Source organism: Falco peregrinus, chromosome 8 (genome assembly GCF_023634155.1).
Source record: "Falco peregrinus isolate bFalPer1 chromosome 8, bFalPer1.pri, whole genome shotgun sequence".
NCBI classification, from domain to species: domain Eukaryota; kingdom Metazoa; phylum Chordata; class Aves; order Falconiformes; family Falconidae; genus Falco; species Falco peregrinus.
In genome coordinates, this window is record NC_073728.1 from 33,288,812 (window position 1) to 33,310,044 (window position 21,233).

The following is a 21,233-nucleotide window of genomic DNA, read 5'->3' on the forward strand; positions in this document are numbered from 1 at the left end:
ATGCACATTTGGTACAGGGATTATGTTTATTCATTTCAAAAGGAAAACAATACTTCAGGCTCCCATGCCTGTATCTTGAGTTCAAGCACTAGAAACTCAACAGTCGGCACTTTGCAGCAGTTAGAAAACTGACGTAATCGAAAGCAGTAACGCCCAAAGTGAGCATTCCAGGACTACGGCAGCGGGAGCCATGGGATGGGGTGTGCACGTTCACTTTGTTTCATACCACATTTCCTAGAAAACACGCCCCTCGGCAATGTTTGCCCTGCGATGATTACTGATAGCATGGACACATCAACTCATGGTGAAACATTAAAGTAAAAGCAACCTAACAAAGTAAAGCAAATACTGGATACTTTTCTCTTAATCATCCAACCAGGCCAGTCAAAGCCGTTGCCTTCAGAGGAGCCAAGGGTTTTTAGAATTTAGAGGTGCTGCATGACTGCTTTTTCACTGGAAGATCTTACAGTATCTAAGGCTGAGAGGGGCATTTTGGTTTTTTTTAATTCTGTCAACACAGATGATGTTGCTTTGCTTCCCCACTCCCAGCTGGGAACTCTGAACTTCAGCTTGTTAATGATCACCCCTTTGAGATAACCTATTCATGTAAGCTGTAACAACCACTCCGCGCTTTTCTCTGCTCTGTTCATTTCCCCTTCAGATCACAGGAAGGTTGCTGGAGCTGGCGTATGACAACACCTTCCCAAAATTTACTTTCCTGTCTGAGGCTATAGATAAGGCAACTTCTATAACCTTCTGTAGAACCTTTGATTAACCTCCTAGGGAGGATTACTGTAATTAAACCCAAGCAAATCTATATTTGAGATGTCAAGTTCCTTGAAGTTCACCGGTTGAAAACCAATGCTAAATGTTTGGAGAGGTTTAGACAACACAAACCATTAACTATGATCGCTTCATTTATTGAAAACCACTGTATTGTAATTCACGATGCAGACTGTCATTTACAGCGTGTAAGAAGCCATCAGAAATGCAACATCGAGCGATCAGTGGCTGAAAGAAGATCCCTTTCAATCACCCACCAGCACTCCCTACTGTCTCCCACAACAAGGATGGCCGTAAGGCTGCACAGAAAGGCTAACGCAGTATAAAGGCTTGATAGACTTAATGTAAGAGCAGTTTTCAGTACAATATTGAGCTCAAGTGTTAAAAATGCTCAGCTATTCTGAGTGTAAACAAGCAGCCTATTTCAGTGCTATCAAAATTTGCCAGAAGTTGCTTAAATGTAAACAAGCTCCAAGAAATATTACAACTATTTGTTGTTTTCACTGTGCATTTTGTTTTAAGTTTTTCTGTCCCACACAAAGATTGAAAGACATATCAATCTTGGCTGCAATCAAAATGTTTATCTAGTGAAAGTGATAAGGTATTCTGGGTAAGCTTGAATGTCATTAAATATGATAAACATGGAGGGATGCTTCATATTATCAGTTGAACTATCAAACAGATCTATAGAGCTACTACTGTTTTTTGCTGCTGGAGTAATTGATCCTCTTGTCCCCTGAGAATATTCTCCAACAAGGACTCGAGCTAAGTACATGTACTTCTTCCCATTCGCATCTGGTTTAGAATAGGTGTCGCTGGCAGAATAGTTGGCGTTAACAGCAAAGTATGTTCCATTCCCAAAGTTTGCAGCTGTAATCAGAAAACCAAACATTTGTGAGCATTTCATTAGCAGCAATCACTTATCTGCCACCTTCAGAGCCTGTAAATCACTTGACAATTTAGCTTTTTATTTGCAACAGGGAGATACAGCCAAATAATTCTGCATACAAGGCAGGACTATATAGATGACATGGCTAGTCATTCAAATTGTTTTGAAATTCACATTACCGTGCATTCCAGCATAGCTCCGGTTAAATCCATAGTTGTTAATTAAGGTCAATGACTCCTTACTTGTCCCATGAAATAGAAGCCTCTCATTATTTTTGTTGCCATTTTTGTTATCCATTTCACGCTTCTTTATTTGGTAGGTCTTCCAAAAAAATGGATTCTGCACCCTTTCAATCTGCCAAGTTTGAAAATAAGACAGAAAGGCAAATATTTTTCATGACAGCAGCCTACTTTCTATCAACAATTCAATCTGCTTCCGAGATTCTCCTCCTAGCTCCAATACATGTATACTAGATTATGAAATGTTAGCCAAATCACTCCAGACTGGCATAACAGACCAACAGAAGAACCTGCCTGACAGAAACACTCCATAAGAAACAATATAGGAGAATTTTACAGGTTGCTGGGGCATAGATGACACACCTACCTGCAAGCATGTGGCTTAAGTGACCAAATGCTGTGCTCTACTATAGCAAAAAGATTTTAAGAAAGAACACTCTCCCTTGGTGCTGAAGAAGCAGACGCTTAAGAGTTGTTCCAAATACCTTAACTTCAACATTACACTGATGACAATTCAAGTTAGTGACAGCAACAGACTTGTCCAGGTTCAGAAATCCCAGTGGAATTTATTTTTCCATTGTTACTGGTACTCTTCACTCACTTGCGGTCAAATAATTTATGCTTAGAAGTGATGATATCCTTTTACCTTTTCAATTTTTAATGACTGACAGGTACTCAGAAACTTTTCCTGCACATCTCTGTATTCTCTTGTCTCTGGTTTTAATTCCACTATTTTGAGTCGCTGGTTTTGCATATCATCCCACGTTGCTGGGAGCACTGTTGACTCTTGATCTGCACAAGAAACAATCGTATTTACCCAAATCCTCTGCTTAAAATGAAGGCATGCCCTGCCACAAACCCTTCCAAAAGCCCATACATCCAGCTTATCACTAGTGCCTACTGGTTTTTGTGTGTTCCACAGGTCTTTTACTAGAGGATTAGGGCATTGCAGTTTCTCGTTTGCCTCTGCACTGGCTATTAGTGTGCCTGAGTTGGTAGATCCTAGACAAATCTGCTCTTCACAGCTGAACAGGGATCCTTTGCAACATCTTTTACCAGTAGCCTCCCCTGCAAATCAAGTTTTCAAGGACAAGGAGCAAATGCACATTTACTGAGTAGTTAATTCTCATCATCTAGGAGACTAGGAGCAAAGCATCTGAACAAGGAAGGTTTTAAATAAAAAAGTTCAGGAATATACTATCTATCTGAAAAGCAGAAGTCTTCCCTTTCTTCCTTTCTCTCTTTTCACGTGAGCCCTAGTATCTAGCTGTATTGTTGAATAGTAACACTGGCTGATGTGTATGCTATAGACATCCAGCACTATAGCCCCCCTCCATTAGAAGTGACATTTTCTGGTAAAAGAACAAAAAATAAAAACCTAAAAATATGTGCAGGAGTCATTACTAAGGCACCGGTAGCTGCACAGTTACTTAAACCCACCCTCTTTCAAGCATTAAGTGGACAAAAAAGTTGTTCCCATTAAGATATGAAATGTGGCCCTATAAAACTGAGTCATAGCAGAACAAATTAAAATACTACACTGGGAAAAGTCCTGTACAGATGAGTAAGAAAAAAGCAGCTACTCACATTGCAAAGGGCCAGAAGTAATTGGAAGAGGGTACATCTCAAGAACAGAAATGAGCTGAGATCTAGAACAACAACGGCTACTAACATCTAATTGTTGCTGGTAAGCCTGTTAAGAACCTCAGAATGCATTACCTACATCTCAAAAATATTTGAACAACTGCAGGATTCTTTTATTTTCATTTCCCAATTCAGTTCCTTTCTACATTCTCCAGAAATGGACCTACACAAAGCTCCTAACAATGTTTTGCATATTCTTACGATTTCTTACTCTTACGAGGCTGGATGCAACCTGGTTTTAACATGGGAAATGCCAGTCTGTCAGGATGCTTTTACTTACCTTCAGATTTATCAACACGTATAACGGGTATACGCTTCCCTTGGTCATCCACAGCATATCTAGCTTCTACATTCACTGTGTATTTTTTCTCATCAATAACAACTGGAACATCTTTCCGCTTTCTTATGAAAGCATTTTCCAAGTGCATATTTGTGAGACTATTGAAGGGCACATAGGAATCCTTTTCAAAATATTTCCACTCAATTAAGTTTTGTAAAAGTTCTGCCCTGAGCTCTTCCTGTTTAGCAGCTTTTACGCCATGGATCATTTCTTGGATAGCTGAATAAGCAATCCATACATCTTTCTCAAGACCTGAAATTTTAATAGAGGTACCATCCAAATGAAGAGCAATTTTTAGTTTCTTTTGTAGGGTACGCAGTTTCTCACTCTCTGCTTCACCAAAATGAACGATAGACTCATTTACGATTTCTGTTTGAAATTGCTCCTTTAAAATCGCACTCCTCAACCACTTTTCAGCTTCTTCCACTTTCTTTTTGTTTTCACCGCAGATCTGCACAACAGCCAGGTCAACCCTCTTTTCCAAAACTGCTTTGGTTTCTTCCTTTGGAGAACATTTGTCAGAGCTCCAGAATGCTACATTGAAACACACAAATGTTGTAATTAATATTAACAATTATCAGCTGGTGCTAAACACGTTGATCTAGAACCCATATTTAAGTAACATCTACTTACACTTTAACTTGGTTAGCAATGATTTGGCTCCTGTTTTAGCAGGACTTAGTCTTTTCTGCATGCTTCTATGGAACACATTCAGCAGATGTGGCTGAAAGATGACAACTTTAATGGTTTTCACAGAAGGAGCAGAGTTATTTCTTGCAAAATCAGTTACTGCGTCTATCATGTTGTCAGCTACTACAGCTGGATCACGGCCTGCCTCACCTGAAACAAGGTATATAACCATTTTGTCTTTAAAAAGCATTAATGACTGTTAGAAATAGTTAAAGTGTCTTTAATAGAACAGTTATGAACATACCCACAATCAGCTGGATCATAAATAGGTCAGAAACAACTTCAGGCTAGCAATTAGGAAAGGTTTCTATTTATCAGGAAAAGGATGTTTGAGACCACCTTTCCAGCAAGGGAAAAATGGAATATTTTTTTTTTGACATGGCAACTGATCAGGTTATGGTGTAGGTGATACGACTTGGTTACTTAATATGCCAGTGGCCAACTCTTCACTCAAAAAGCGAGTCTAGTTTTATTCATGCAAGAGGTCCCTGCATGCATGGAGATCAGTTCTGGATTCTCTGACTAGAGATTTCTACTGAACTAACTGAAAATAACAATAGAAGAAAATGGGACAATCTGGCATTTTTGGCAAGTTCACATTCCATCCGTATCAACCCTACTTGTGTGGCTGCTAGCCGGAGCGGCATCATCTACTGATTTCAGCAATGGACAGGTAGCTCCTTGGACATTCTCCAATGAGCTGCCTGCACATACTAGGCTGCTGTGACAAATATTTACAGTCCTTCAGCAAGTACAGACATACCTTTCATTCCCTGTTATCAAGGAAGCGTCAGCTCTAGAACACTCGTACTCTACATACGAGCTGACTGCAAGGAGCAAAGCTTTCTAGGTCTTCATAAGCTTCTAATAGCAGTTTTCAAGTCTGCGGTTTCTGAATATATTTTCATCAAATAACCCCTCCAGATAAATTAAACTCATCACTTGTGCCCTGAGATCAGCAGAATCACGTGACCTGAGCCCCTTTTGAAAGGGAGACACAGACCTGTTCCAATTGCTGGGAAGGTGACAGAGGTATACTGCTGTAATTCACACTCCTGAAGCACTTTGGAGACTAGCGCCTTGATATCATCTTGGGCAACAACATGGATTATTTTTTTGCATGGCAGACTTCCTGCTTGGGTGGTGATACAGCTCTTGTTAGATTGTGAGGCTGAAACATAAGTAGGAGAATGTAATCAATCAAAAATTATCCACAATACAGATATGTACTAATCCTCATTAAGAGATAATAAATGATGACAGATATGCCCCAGGATACGCTTCAAGTGTCCTACAAATTGTACCAGCCCCCCTCTCTGTTTTCACTTTCAAGGCACAAAGATTTGTTTTATATCTGTCAAATAGTTGCTTCATTTGTCAAATTTTGTGTGTGCTTTTATTTGTCAAGTTTGCTCTGCGGACTTGGAGAACTTAATGCAGACTAGTACTACACTCTGTCTTCATAAACACACAAGCATGCCACCTAGCCTGAATTACTCTCTTGGTCTGTGCAACAGAAGTTTAACTTATCTCCTCCACATAATTCTTTTCCTTTGGGTGGTCTTACAAGCTGAGCTCTACACCAACATCTTTCCTACTTCCCTTATTTTGTGGGGTTTTAAACTACACGTGTGTCCATCCTTACTCCCTGTCTATTATATTTTCTGTTCACTAGCTGAATTTGGTCTACAATTAAATGCCTCTTCTAAGGCAGGAACCCAACTTCACTAGTTTTCCCTCTCGGTCACACAGAGGATGCGGTAGTGGGTTCTTAGTTAAGCCAACAGCAAACATTTTCTCACTCTGGAATGACAAAATGAGTTGCAGTTGTAGTAGTAGACAGTTGCTTCCAGTGAGGTACGGCTTCTCTATCGAGATTTCTGCCAACATTAACCCTTGCTCACGGCTGTGTTTGATGTAGACTCAATTAGGTTTTAGCATGCAAAGCTTTATTGGAATAAGAGGATCCAATATCAAATAGATTTAGTTCTTTATATATGCTTAGAAGCTCTGTTCTTGAAGATTTTTCTTCTCCTTTCCACATTAACTGATTAAAAACTAGCTGACATAACAGTGCATAATACAGATGGATGTACAGTAGGTACTGAGAGTATTCCAACAGATTCTCTGCCATGCACGAACACCTTCAGAAAGGAGGTCAGAAATGTTGTACCATACCTAGTTGAGCACATTCATCTTCAACTGCTTTTCCAGCACCATTCAGAATGGCTTTAGAGACACCTTAAATGAGAAGAGGCAGACCAATCCACTGTTACTACTATTAGTGCCATTAAAGTCCCATCTGAGGCAGAATTGTGTACCACATAATATCTAAAATATCTCAGTCCTGATAACAGTAAAGGTTATCATTGCAAAGCTCTGTTGCCTGAATTTTAGGCTTATGCTTTTCAATTCACAGTGATGTCTAATGTACCTAAGAAGCTTCACCAAGGTCAAAACCTCATTGAGGTTTGTCTTCTCCTTTAGTCCAAGAAGTGTTCTATTAAAAGATTCTATGAAAAAGATTATTTTTCCCTTTCTGTAAAAGTCTTAAAACAGGCCACCCTGGAACATAGATTAACAAGAAAAGGAAAGTTTCAGACACTTCCTAATTGAACCTTTGTACCCTAAGAAGCAAAACTGAGACTAGACCATGAAACAAAAGGGTTTGAAAAAAATACTTCCTGCTCTCTTTATCCAGCCCTTCCAACCACACATACTGTTTTCACACGTAATACTGACTAAAATACCTGTTTTGAGGCTGAAGGTTTGGTTTGTTATGTTTACAATGACATCTCCCTCTTCCTTGGTAATATCGCCTTCTGCCACCCGGAACACGATGGAGCCAATCGTCATTTCATATACATTCTGTGCTGAGGTTGAAGAGGTACCAAAGAAAGCTGCAGGAAAGAAATACAGACCCTGAGCAGGAGACAATGAGGTAAGAGATAAGGACCTTGCTCATGGGTACAAAGCTTACAGAGACCACAGTTTGACTTCAGACTCAGCCTGTGAAGAGGGCTGCCTGCCACGTTAACTGAAAATCATTCCTTCTCACAGGAGTCTCTTATCAAACTTCACCTGTTCCCATCGTTGCTATTCATGCTGAGATGGCAGAAAAATCTTTATTTGCTGCACACCTGGTATACAGACACTACTATGTGACCTTTTACTGTATAAGCCTTTTTGAAACTCCAAGGTAAGAGAGCAGTAAACTTTCCAAGTCTCATTGCCTTGCTCCTCTATCTCCCAGCATTTTTAGGCAGGTTCTCTACTGCGTGACAGGAACTTTTTACCTATGCATTATTTGTAAAAACTTGATTAAGTATTCCACACATCACTTAAGATAACAGCAAAGATGTTTCACTTTGGTTTTTGTTACTCATCCCAACATGTACAAGACTTAAGAGTATTCCAAAGAGGTCACTTTAAGACATATAACCAGGAACCCACCTGCCTTCCCAGGAAACGGGGAGACATTGACCTGTTCGTGACCTAATCAAGTACTGCAGCAATAAAAGAAAAAGCCTTACTTGTGCTCTTGGCACATGGTAGCTTCTGCTGTTCTGATTTGTAGGGGCACCATCCCGATAACGAATCACAGATATATTTTTTGCTTAGCATTTCCAACACTGCTTCAGACATGACAGACACTCAGCCAGAAAATACTATATACTGCCTCTACAGCAGCCACTGACTGCTACACGGACCTTGGGAATGACATGCTCACCAAACAAATATCTAAACTTGTATCATGAATGCAATCCATGGAATATTTAAAAGAATACAAAAATCCACTAGGCACACAACTGCTATGAAAAAAAGTTCACCTGTGCCTTGGCTAGCTTTATTTGGAGAAGTCTTCTGCACTTCAACATCTACAGCATTTCCACACCTGTTCTCAAGTTCAGCTGCAAATTCCTAGAGAAGAAAGTTACAGTCAACCCCTGTAGAAGTCTTTAGATTACACCAGGGGTCCTCAAACTATGGCCCATGGGCTGGATACGGCCCCCCAGGGTCCTCAATCTGAACCCCAGACCCTCCCTGCTGCCCCCCCAGCCCCCGCCGGGGGTTGGGGGGGAAACCAAGCAGCCGCAGATGACTGCCTGCCACTTCATCTGCACGCCGGCCCCCTGGTTAAAAAGTTTGAGGACCCCTGGATTACACAGTAGAAATAAAGGTCTGACAATTTAAAAAAGGAAAAAAAAAAATCAGAAAGAGCTCAATGCAAATTACTTCATATCCTCTGCATAGTGCTGATGGCAAGTCTGGGCATACTTGTTCTCAGAGAGCAAGGTTATTCAGAATGAGCAACAGCCAGAATTAAGTCAAAGCCCTAGTTATAATTGCAGAGGGATACAGTAACAGAGGCATCTTTACATTGAGGGGCTAGTTTACTCTCGAACCCAAGTCTTCCAGCTGATGCCACCTTTATCTATGCACAATAGCTCAGACCTTGGCATCGTAACTTCCAAGTTTGGCTTTTCAAACCGTATTAGCTGTTGCACAAAACAGAAGTCAACAGATGCAGAAACACTTATTTGGACATTAATTCACAGTGTGACTGCTCTCTTTTGAAAGATTCATGTGTGAAGTAACTTGAGCATGGATACAGAAAAATCTGTGCTATCGTGACACTGAAGAAAGGAGGATGCAGAATACTGATATGCTTCTACTGGAGAAGTCTACCAGCACAGCAATCCTAGCATAATTATTCTTCCTAAACAGACACTAGCACTCTATTGAAAGCACTCCTTTTTCCAAGAGTGAAGGCATCTATGCAGGAGCTGCAGCGAATTTATCTGTAGGCAAGACCTATATAACTGAAGAATTAGGTGAGTTCATAAGAGAAAGAGTAATTGCAATTTCATCTGTATTATTGCCAGGGAACAGAAAAGGACAGGAAGGGAGCAGGGCTGTCCAGGACAGGCTGGAGACCACAAGGGGTAGAACCAAAAAGAGAACTTTCAGTACAGACAAGGGAGACTACCAGCAAACTACTTCTTTAGTATAGGAACAAGCACTCCATGGATTCCTTGGAGATCACCAGATAGCCAAGTACCATGACATAGACCCAAATAAACCAGCATATAATAGAGACAGAAAAAACCACGGTAACTCACCTGAATATTAGCTGTGTCTTTTGGATGCAATAGAAAGTGAACTTCCTCGAGAGAATTTACTCCATTTTTACTACTGAATTCAAACACTTTGTCAAACAGTAATTTAGCAACAACAGACCTTGGGAATCCTAAATTCCCTGTCCCAATTGCTGGGAAAGTAATTGACTTCAAAGATAGTTCCTCAGCAATCTCCAGGCATTTTATGATGATGTCGCCCAAGACCTGTAAAGCACAATTATTTTTTTCAGTTACTGAAAGTAATTTTATTTCCAGCATGTGCAACATAGCACTTTCCTTTTTAGCTATCTCTTGGTATTAAGATACAATAATCGCATACATCACAAGGAATGTATTAGTCAAGAAAGGTTCAGCCACACAGTTAAAAAGGAACAGGCCAAACTCTCATCTCTTACGACACTGTCCCCCATTGCAAGGGGAAAGTGGCATTAAACCCACTATAAAGCTCAATCAAATTAGGAAAATAAAAACCCTTGTACCTTTGAAGATGTGCGTCTCTGGGACCATGCAGGTACGACAGCATGAAGCACAACACTGCAACTCAGATCATAACCTTCTGTTTTCAACACAGAGCCTTCCTCAGGTGTTTTTGCTAGGCCTTCCTCTTCCAAGCCCATCTGAAGCATCGGTCCTGCCTTGCTTAGCAAAGCTTTAGCAAGCGGCCCTTTATCAAGCTGGAGATCTCTGGCAACACTGATGACAACAATGTCTGTCTGAAACACGCAAGCAAGAACTCTAGCTTTTAAGTATCAAATTTAAATTTTGCACTGGTTAATCAGATACAGCCTGCCTGCTGATTTACAAAGTAAATATTTTGGGACAGTCACCTGAAAGCAAACCAGAAGTTATTCTCAATTCTATTATCCAGAGCCTGCCCAGAGCAACACAAAAGCCGAGTTAACAGCAAAGCTCAATTCAACCCAACAGGAGAAAGTTAAATTCTGCGTTCCTGGTCTATTTGTTCTACCTCCATTTGAAAAACATTTATGCAAGTCCACTCTTCAAGAGAAGCCTGCAGAGCAAAAATCTCTGTTCACTGAGGTAAGCAGGACCTCCCATGCACGATTGGTCTTGAGAAAAGGGAAAAGCTGAAGACAAACAAGACTGGAGGAAAGCTAAGGTGAAAAAAAGTGAGAAAAGCAGTAACTTACAAGGGAGAGAAGTACAAAGGGCTATTAACATTGTGTCAAGCACTATATTGAGCTCCTCAGGAAAGAATATACACTTTAACGTATACTCTGCCCTGGCCAACTAGAGAAGCCACACGCACAAGCTGTGGGAGGCATCCACTCCTGAAAGGATTTGCTGGCCACTACAGGAAAGGTTCTGAAAGGAGTTGCTTCCACTATCAGTGATCCCAGTAAGGTAGCTATCTGCCAGCTAATGACAACTCAATACCAAAGGCAAATGGAAATCAGCGAGTGAAGTTCGTTCTCCACAGGAAATGCAATAGGAACCAAACGTTCCGTACCAGTGTTCACCACAACATAATGAATAACAGCTCCCCAGATCAACAGCCTACAGATGGAGGGAGAACCAGGCTTCCTGTGGGCCCAGGGCTCAGATGTGCATGTCTGTGTTGCCTTGGGACACAGTGGACCTGGAAGCAGCCCAGCCACTCTCACACAGCAGCGTACTCACATTAACCAACACCGAGCACCCTCTTTTGCTTTTGCGCTAGTACCACACTCTTGTACTCAGGATTTCTAGGAAGGTCAATGCTGCATGCAGCCAGTTCCTGCCCAGCAAGGTAGGGTTGGGGGATTTGGAGCCCAGAAAATTCCTGCTGACCCTAGTTGTTTCTGCTTAAACTGTAATGCACCGTGTACCACGGGGGATCTGTGTGCCTGTCAGTACATAACAAAATGCAATGCTGCACAGCCATCTGTACCTACCATGTAAGATAGTCACCTAATAGCAAATATTATCCGCAGTGATAGCCAATTTCAGTAACTTATCAAACACCTCACATTTGGTTTTGTTTTTTAAAGAAACAAATGCAAAACCAAAAACCAACCAAAAACCCCCACTTGACATTTTAAAAACAAGTAATTTAAAACACTTACTGTAGCATCTTCAATGCTTCCTTTTCTCAGCATGATGTTGAGGCCCTCCTCAGTTGTTACCAATGGGAAGTTCTTGCTATTTTGAGAAATTTTCCTTTTCCTAGGCTGATGAACTATACTGTCCTGATGCAGTGACTTGTAGGAAGAGTAATTTGAAAACACTTCTCTCAGTGCCTTGCTGAATGCCCGAATGTTATCCTGTGCAACATCCACAAGATGAATCTCCTTCAAGCTGCTGTCCCCCATGGATTCTTCCAAGGTCTCCTTGACGGAGGATACAATCGAATACGTACACAGCTCCCGTGGGAAGCCAAAAATCCCTCCACTTATAGCAGGGAGAGCTATGGAGCGATGATTGTATGTTTCAGCCAGTTGCAGACTTTTCTTCACTGTCTTTCTTAACAAGAACACGCACTTCTCTGCTTCATCCTTCCTCCACCTGGGACCAACAGCATGAATGATGTTCTTGCAGGGGAGTTTCCCAGGGCCCGTGATAACCGCACACCCAGGCTGCAAACTCCCGTTCTTCTTCACCAGCTCGTCACACTCCTGTTGCAGTTCTGGACCAGCCGCTTTTAACAGTGCCTCAGCAAGGCCACCAATGTGTTTTAAGTCCTCATTAGATGCATTTACCACAACATCAACAGGATAAGTGCACAAGTCAGCTTTATAAACAGCTATTACAATTCCACCTATGGTCACTTGAGTATAGGACTTGCCTGTATTACTATTTTCTTGCTGTTCTTCCAGTTGTTCTGACTGCTCTTCCAGCCTGATTAGACACTTAAATTCTTGTTTCACACTGGCAGCAAAAAAGGGTTCTCGCTCTTTGAAATATGACTCGGCTCCTGGCTCTCTAATTACCACACGATTAAAATGCAGGCCAGACAGAATTTCCTCAACTAAGGTGACTCCCTTCAGCACTTCTCTTCTCGGCCCACTCAAGGATATAACTCTATGTTTTTTCTGTGTGCTAAAGTCAACTTTCACACCTTTATTCTGTAAGTCACCCCAAACACTGGTCTTCTCTGTCTCAAAAAACATTATGACCACCGTGGGCTTTCCACCAATGACCTTTTGTACTTGCGTGTTTTCATCTACAAAGTTATGAAGTTCTTCAAAGGCTTTTGCTACAGCTTGAGAACAACCAGCAATAATGACCTGACTCTCTACCTGAGTGACTATTACAGCTTCATTAGAGCAATTTCTCTTGGTAAGCATCCTCCATTCCTTCTTCTGGAGGACTGATTCATCCTCTAAAGTAATGCTTTTGTAGTCCAGTTCCTTCTTTATTTCTTCTTCTGCTTTTAGGAGATCTTCAGGAGCACTCCCTTTCAAGATGACACCTTCTGTGTCAAGCTCATAAAAGGCACTGATTTGTTTTGACATAAACAGGCTCTGTGACAGGGTTTCATTATCAATTTGCTCTAAAAACTGGAAAATATGGGGGTGGATATTGACTGTTTTCTTTGCCATTTTGCGTATATTATCTAATATTTCCCCTTTTACTTTATAAACTTCCTCAGGCACTCCACGTAGGTTAATTACCTTCTGCAAATGATCAGGAGTCATCCGCAGGGCTGGGAACTCCTTATGAATTTTTTCTTCAAGACCAGTACTCTGTAAAATTGCAAACTCCCCTGCACTCATTACCACTATTTCTTCAGTTCTTTGCTTTTCTCTTTCAATTTCTTTGGTGGCCTTTTCTATTAGAAACTTCAGTTCTTGTTCAACATTATTCACAACTTCTTTTTCACCTACTAAAACAAGTAAATCCTTCGAAATATATGGCATTATCAGAACTTCATCGTGGGTAAAGCTGTTTCTAATGGCTTCCCACACCTCTGAACTTACTTGACATTCTATTGCTTTGTACTTCGATATGCTATGTGAAAATGCGGTGCAAACATTTTCATTCCATGTCTTGATCAATCGAGATGCTAATCTCTTCTGCTCAGACAAAGTAGCTGAAGGATGCAAAGTAACTTTTGGGTCTGCACAGTGGGGTTCAGGCCACGTTAGCACACAATTACACTTTGCCATTTCACAACTTATTGCCTCAATTATCTTATTATTTCTCTGCAAGTAACACCAGATATACGGATCCAGAGACACAGTAATTGGATCTGGATTCTTTATTTGTGGCCCTTCCTTTCCATATAAAGCTGTTCCCAGTGAGATGTAGTAAGGATAGACAGAGATTGGTGTTTTGTTGAGTAAATGCTGCTTTGCCAAGATATTGGTTACATCTAAAACAAACAAACAAAACCCCAAACAATTAATGCTAGCACTTAAAACCAAAGATTTGCTTTTTTAAATCTTTAGTTTCTACATAGTAACATCTATTATGTCTAAGGAGAGGTTTACATGCATTTTCCCCCCTTCCTAGGTAGAAATAATTCCAAATTATTGAAGAGTTACTGGTTTTAAATGCCAAAAACTAAGTTAGAGAGAGACAGTTAAGAGTCAGCACTGTCCACATCCAGGAACAGGTATGCACAGCATTGTCTCTGCCCCCACTTCTGTTGTATGCTGTACTTGAAGTGCCCAGCTCAGCAGTTATTTGGGCTATTACTCAGCAATATCAAATCACAGCTCCTCTGCTTCCCCCAAAAATACCATCTATTTTCTTCAACTTCCTTTCAGCCCTTCCCTTCACTGTAATGCCTCCAGCATCTCGCCGTCCTCCACCTTGCACAGATGCTCAAGTTTCTGTCACTGGCTGGACAAGGCACAGCACCTGCTCTCTGGCCAAAAAGCTGTCCAAGGAATTGTCCTCAGATGAGCCAGACAGCACACACTGCCATGGGGCAGCTGGTGCTGAAGTGGGGGGGTGGGGGTGGGTGCGGGGAAAAAAAAAAAAGTCTCCCGTGCTATGTGGGGCTGTGCTTTCTCTATTGAACTCAAACTGTAAATTGAACTTTGTTTGTAAGGAGCAAGGCCTGGGTGAAGTAAACTGTGCATGAAAAGGAAAAAATTCTATGCTTCATGTCCAGCCAGTCCAACACTTAAGCTTGCACTCCAGTTAGCAGAGACCCGATGACAAAGCACCAGATCTGCTGCTATATTAGGGCAAAGTAGGCATTTCTCTAGAAAATCCACATTTTGATCTTTAAGTGAAAGGATCTCAAAGAATTAAAGGCTTTGAATTTCTGCATTACCTTTATGGTCACTGAATGTAATGATAGCTGCATCTTCATCAGGCAGCTGCTGAACATCCACCACTTGTGCACCTCCATTCTTCTTATTTTCAAAGTAGATGGTTATATAGTCACTGGGTGTGTTAGGTGGTATATTTTCAGCCCTAATGCTTTTTGTTAGCTCAAGGCACCGTGCAGTAATATTTTGTTGCTTTGCTCTGTGGTTTTCATTAAGCATTTTCGCAAATTCCCCTACAGCTAGAAAGAGAAGGGAGAAGAAAACAAAAACCCACAAGATCAAACTAGTAGCTCACTTTTCTACTGTGATGTTAGCAGAGTATTGCTGTGCATGTTGACTAAAGCACTGAATTACAAACCATCTGTCAACTCAGAGGTGCCCACAAAGATACTTCCTTCCACATATTCAGCATCTGTCACCTAGTATTCACCACGTGGCTGATCGCAATTGTTGACTACACCCACCATAGCCAGAATTTTTCACTAGTTTTCCTACCGAGTAGCACTGGGTCTCTTTAACCCCAAAGGAAAACAAGATCAGGTTAATTTTCGTGCTATGGCTTTATACACAACTAGACATGATTCAACAGTTCAAATTTTGATCCTTTCAGTTTTATGATAAACACAGTCTATTTTCAGCTATTTCCCCCCTTGTTATCATCACAGGGAAAGATAATCAAGTTATTTTTATGTTTGTCAGGCAAACACACCATTAAGTTTTTAAAGAATCTACTTACTTCCTAAAGGCTACAACAAAAATTTGGGACTGGACCACGATATGAGGCACAAACAATTTCTATAGCAGAGAACTAAAAATGTTTTTAGTTTAGTTATACCACAGACTAAACCCTTCACAACTTTAAGATTTCCGAGCAACTTAATTCTTACATGTTACTAGTAATACAGTTATTCCCACAAAGCTGATTCAAAGCAGCACATAACTTGTTTTCACCGTGTTCTACCTTCTAATGAAATATACAATTTTTCCACACAGAAGGCAGAATTCTCTCTTCTTTCCTATCCCACCTCCTCACCTAGAATCAAGTACACATAAAATCACCTTGTCCTTAAAAGAACTCAAAGAATCCTGGAGCCAGTTCACCGCTGTCAGTTTAATTGAGTTCTCCTGGTAACGCAGTGCTGTTATTTCTACACCACCAGCTATGGCACTGGCTTACACTGTTTCTGAATCTGGTCTTATCACACCACTTACTGTTGCCCATGTCATGGGATGGAATTCATTAATAATATCAACCGCAAGTCAACCAGGAAGTCACCCCAACCTCTCACTGGTGAGAAGTAGGAGCAGACACCTCTCCATCACCTGCAAGATGCTTTTGTCATCAATCGCTACTAAGGCAGAAGAGGAAGTGTATGGTATCGAACACACTAAAAAAAATCACAGTGGGCACACAGTAGCTTAACAGCTGCAACATCAGGCAAAGCATATGGTGTTAATTCCACACTTCACAGAGCTGTCACTCTGCATAAGGACAAGTGGACTTGCCTCGGCATCCCAGGGTCCATTCAGCCTAGAATCCTGTTTCCAGCAATGGCCACAGCAGGTATCAGAGAACAGCTGTAAGATGCTGCTGCTTCCCTACTCCTCTACCAGCCTCCACTCTATTACAGCAGATATCCCAACTCTGATGCAGTCCATTTAAAAACCTCAAAAAGCTCTCTTCCACATACTTGTTCAATTTTCCCTCAAATCCATAGAAACGTACTACACATGTAAGATCTTTTGATAAAGGCTCTCCTTGCCATTGATCTGTTCTAAGGCAGGATATATCCTTTTGTTGCTTGTATAGTCACAGGTTTTTTTAGTCCTACTTCTTTTGTTCACTACTGAAATCAGAGCTAGCCCTCTTCTGACCTACCTTTTATCTGTAAGGTTTAGAGGCCAGTGTTTGTCATTAACTTTAGTAGAGTAAATCCTCATTTAAAATGTAGTATTAGATTAAACCTTAAACCTATGACAGAAAGCATTCCTGCTTAGTCTTTCTCACACACAACCAAGCAACTAATAAGAAAGATCCACAACTCTGACTCCTTCTTACCAGTATTCCCAGTAAAAGAAACCACAGCAGCATGTATTTCAGGTATCATTTCTACACTGAAGTCACCATCATCCTCTGACAAGCCACTGATGTTCTCTACCAGCATAATTAACATGCAATCTTTTACTGTCTCCTGCACATTTTCAAGCACAAATACGGTGGAAGGCAGGGATCCTTGGGAGTCCTCCACTTGGCACGGCTCCTGGGGAGTCTCCACTTGCCATGGCTCCACAAACAGATCAATTTTCTTCACTGAGTGATGCTTCCTCTGCAAAACTTCTTGGGCATCTAGTTCCACAGGAGAACAAATGTGAACTTCCCTTCCCATCATAGCAGAGCAACATGTTAAATTACACTCTACTTTAAAAAATCTTGCCAGATGTATTTTCTTGTATCACAGAATAAACAGAAATAAGGCAAAACTACATCAGAAGTTAGAGTAGCTTTTATCCTGACCCTATGATCTAGATGTCCTCAGCCTCCTCAAAGGAAAAAAAAAAAAAATTACTTGTTGAGGTAAGCACTACCTCCTTCAAGTGCAAGGAACTGTTCTCCAGATTAGTAACATCTAATAAATAGCAAACAAAGAAAGGGTTTTCCATCCTGTTTACCCTGAGTATTTAACAATTATTTAAACTACGTAACTATATTTGACTATGTTAAATATTTAACTGTTTTTCCTGAATAAACAGTTTCCTCTTTTTGCATATCTCCTTCGCACTCTAACAAGCAGTGAACAGCACTTAGGGTAAAGGAAAACATTAGAGAACTGCAGATAAATTGAGGCTACTTTAAAATAACTTTCTCCACAGAGGTAAGCATTCACCTCTCTGTCTTACAAATACGTAATATTTACCATCTCTCCTCCTCCCAGTCTCCAAAATCCTGGCAATTGAAATTAATATGAAAGAAAATACAACAACATAATATTTAGCCATGAACTGCAGTTAATATTTTACTACTGTTTATCCAATCTCCTGAACTAGAATTAAAGACTACTTATTCTGCAGCGCTCCTGACATCACTTCTCCTGCATTATTCTCTGTGAGCCTTGATCAAGCATTTGGGAAAGGTCTAGAGAACCACTTCTTTCCCCAGGGGTTATTATGAACATTGTCAGAAACCCACATCTGCATCAGACAGACAGGCTCCTTTTACGTCCTGTCACTCTTTGTGACTAACATGCCACTTCTGCTCAAGCAATGCTCACAGAGAGACCCAGCACCAGCAAAGGCCTATTTTTAAAAGGGAGCCTCAGTAATGTAACACCCATAAGATACAATCATACCTTCCTCATCCTGAAAGCTGATGATCATTTGCTGATCCTTTTTGACATAGGACTCGATGGCCCCCCCACCAGACTTCTTTTTATTTTCAAAGTACATTTCCACAATCTCATCTTCTATTTCCTCCCCAGAAGCAGTGGTTACTACTATGACAGATTTCCTAGGGGTTGCTTTTTTCGCTTCCGATTTCTCACATGATTCTGAAATGAAAGATCACACCATAATGCGTTTGGCAAAAGTTAAGAAAAAACCCAAGCTTATTATCTTCCAAGCTTTCACATTACTTTTGTTCAAATCACAGATAAGATCAGGGAAAAGAACATGCAAATAAACAGTAACTCAGGTGTTGTTTTTTTCCACAACAGCCTTTAAATCAGAAACAAGCTGAGCATATCACTAACGTGAGTTGTTGCATCAATAGATGAAGAGAAGTCTTCCATTCACCACCAGGCAAGGGCAGCAGAAATAATGGCTATGAAAGCTTCTTCACACAGCCATGATGAGGAGAACCATCACTCTTCTGCCTGTACAACCCCTCCATTCACATCCAGTCATTGCTGTGGGCCACCACAGGTCTACACACACTGGCTGCCACAGAGCTCAGGTGTACCTGGGGTACACAGCTACTGATGTTCTACCACAGGTCACCCCGGTGGGGTTGGTGGCAGCTGGGACAGCCCTACCCAGAACAAAGGTCAGCATTCACTGCATACCCTCCCTAAGGAATATGCCTTGAGGCAGCCAGTGAAGTGCAGAGTTTCCTAAAGGGACTCATACAAAGAAAAGAATTACTTATTTTAGCCTGAGAGCATGATTTCAACACTACATTAGACAAACACCACAAGCCACCCAGGTGACCGAGGCACTATCGCAGCATAAAGGTCAACAAAAACCAGGGAAGCAAGAACACAGTGGTTTCTGCTTGATAAGTGGCACACCTACCTGTATTCTCCTGCTGAGCCCACACAGAAGCCTCTTTATCCTGGCTGGCGGGAAGAGACACCTGGGGTTCACTAACTAGAGATAAATGACAAGGATTTCACAGTTACTGGGTACTTCAGGAAGAAAAAGGTCACGCTCTTGCAGACCCAAGAGCTAACACAGCTTGAATTTAGTTTTATTTGACACCGACTGAATCACAGACTTCCATACATTCCTTTTGTTAAACCATGTGTTGAAAGTGGTTACAGAAACTCTCTTTAAGCTCAAGAAGCCTCAGGCATCACATTAAAAAACAAACCATCACATAGCCATGCTGTGTGAAGCGCTGCGAGCAGGTCCTCCCACACATTCCCGCACTATCCTCAGGTAAAAGGTAAAAATGCGCCATCGAACAAGAGACCGGTCAAGGTCATGCCCCGTCTGGAGGGGAGCGCCTCTAGCCACCAGGCACCGCTGTGAAAGCGTCCCTCGTGCTGTATCCTGACTCCGCGCATCATCTCCACCTGCCAGTTTAAAACGTGGTGGAGCACAGCTGCATCGGAAAACAAAAGATAACAGTACCGTCTGCCAAACCGCTTTTCTGTGCCCTCGATCTTCGCCTGCCCACCACCCCCAAAGCAGAACGCATGCCATGGCAGCTGGAACACAACCTGCCCCGAACGTTAGCTCGTTCAGTTTTAAGCATGCCTTGGAGTTTACTTGAGGGCTGTGCTTTGTCAACGAGGTTAAACTTTGTGGTTTCAAACAGGAAGTGGAATGCTGGAGAGCGGGGAAAAAAGGGGAAAAGAGAGTTCACAGCTCAATGGCAGCCTGGACAAGCACTCGAGGAGCAGACTGCCGGGCCCCCGGCCCCCGCCGCCTCCCCGCGGCCCCTTCCCGGGCTAGCGGCAGCTGCGGGCGGGCCGCCCCCAGCCCCGACCCCGGCCCCCCGCCGCCCCTACCTGGCTCCGCCGCCCCGCCGGCGTGTCCCACCTCCTGGAAGCGGAACAGAGAGGAGAGCGGTGACCCACGGCCGCGGGCAGCCACGGCCCCGCTCGCCCGGCCCTCCCCGCCCAGCGCCGCCTCACCTGCGCCGGGCCGCCGCCCGCGGGCAGCTCGGTGACGAGCAGCGACAGCCGCCCTCTGGGCCCCCAGTCGAGCTCATGGACCCGCCGGTCGAGCACCCGCCGCCGCACTGTCAACACGACAGGCACCGGTGAGGGGAGGGCGCCGGCCACCCCCCGCGCCCCCCTCACCGCGCCCCGGCCGCTCACCCTCGGGGTGGGCGAAGCAGACGAGGAGGTGCCCGGGGCCGGCCCGCAGCTCGCACTCGCCGCCGCCCGAGCGCTTCTGGCTCTGGAAGTAGCAGAGCAGCTTCTTCCTCAGGGCGGGCGGCGGCCCGGCGGCGCCCCAGTCGCCGCGCACCAGCAGCGGGAAGGCCCCCGGCCGCTGCCCCGCCATGGCCGCCTCCCCGTCTGCCGCTACCCCGGCGCTTTCAGTTTCATTTCTTCCGCGAGAGCGGCGGCGCTGGCCGGGCCCGCCCCCGGTGCCGCCTCCCCGGGCAGGGCGTGGGGCACGGCGGGCCGGGGCACAGGCAGCGCGGCCCCCACGGCGCCGGTGTTAGAGGCGCGGGTGGGCGCAGCGGGCGAGCGTACCACGGCTGGGCAGCGGGTAACGCTCGCTCGGGCACTGTTACCCTCTCAGATCGAGTCGTGATGCAAAATCAAGTCACCCATTTCCATCATTCTCCACCAGAAGTACTCCTACAACTGGGCAAGATCGCCACGAAAGGGCACTTTCCCCAGACCAACGCGGCTGCTAGCTGAGACACTTCCAACCGAGTGCACCCGGCATCCCCCTGCCAAGGCTGGTTTTCAGCTGTTTCTTTCTGCGCGTTTCACTAAAGTGCCCAAATATGAGACACTAGAATAGGAACTAAATGAAAATTTCCCCCCCCTAACTTCACTGGAAGTTCACTGAGGAAATGGATAATAACCACATGTCATTAAACACGGT

At 43.0% G+C, this 21,233-nt stretch overlaps 1 protein-coding gene across 2 annotated transcripts; it reads right to left on the reverse strand.

Annotated features, from left to right (window-relative positions):
* Positions 1-899: 899 nt before the first annotated feature.
* Positions 900-20,701, reverse strand: LOC129785086 (protein mono-ADP-ribosyltransferase PARP14-like). Of its 2 annotated transcripts, XM_055813165.1 has the most exons (19): positions 20,492-20,701; positions 20,306-20,412; positions 20,180-20,213; positions 19,239-19,313; positions 18,299-18,496; positions 17,011-17,298; positions 14,954-15,190; positions 11,793-14,041; positions 10,206-10,439; positions 9,709-9,930; positions 8,416-8,506; positions 7,336-7,485; positions 6,764-6,826; positions 5,589-5,756; positions 4,529-4,735; positions 3,836-4,429; positions 2,558-2,703; positions 1,852-2,026; positions 900-1,653 (listed from the first exon to the last, which is right to left on the reverse strand). In XM_055813165.1, the coding sequence occupies exons 1-19, from the start codon at positions 20,676-20,678 to the stop codon at positions 1,364-1,366; spliced, it is 5,715 nt and encodes a 1,904-aa protein (XP_055669140.1). In that variant the 5' UTR covers positions 20,679-20,701; the 3' UTR covers positions 900-1,363. The 2 variants fall into 2 exon arrangements, with proteins under 2 accessions (XP_055669140.1, XP_055669141.1); XM_055813166.1 differs by lacking the exon at positions 20,492-20,701 and having other exon boundaries at positions 4,529-4,762; positions 19,239-19,770; positions 20,306-20,411.
* Between the last annotated feature and the right edge of the window lie 532 nt (positions 20,702-21,233).

Excerpts from the sequence above, each read along its gene's own strand:
- LOC129785086 (XM_055813165.1), bottom strand. The coding sequence starts at position 20,678 with ATGGCGGGGCAGCGGCCGGGGGCCTTCCCGCTGCTGGTGCGCGGCGAC. Across the intron at positions 17,299-18,298 it reads CAGCTTTCAGGATGAGGAAG|ATGCCCAAGAAGTTTTGCAG; the intron begins GTATGATTGTAT and ends CTGTGGAACTAG. Across the intron at positions 7,486-8,415 it reads TAAAGCTAGCCAAGGCACAG|CTTTCTTTGGTACCTCTTCA; the intron begins GTGAACTTTTTT and ends TCTTTCCTGCAG.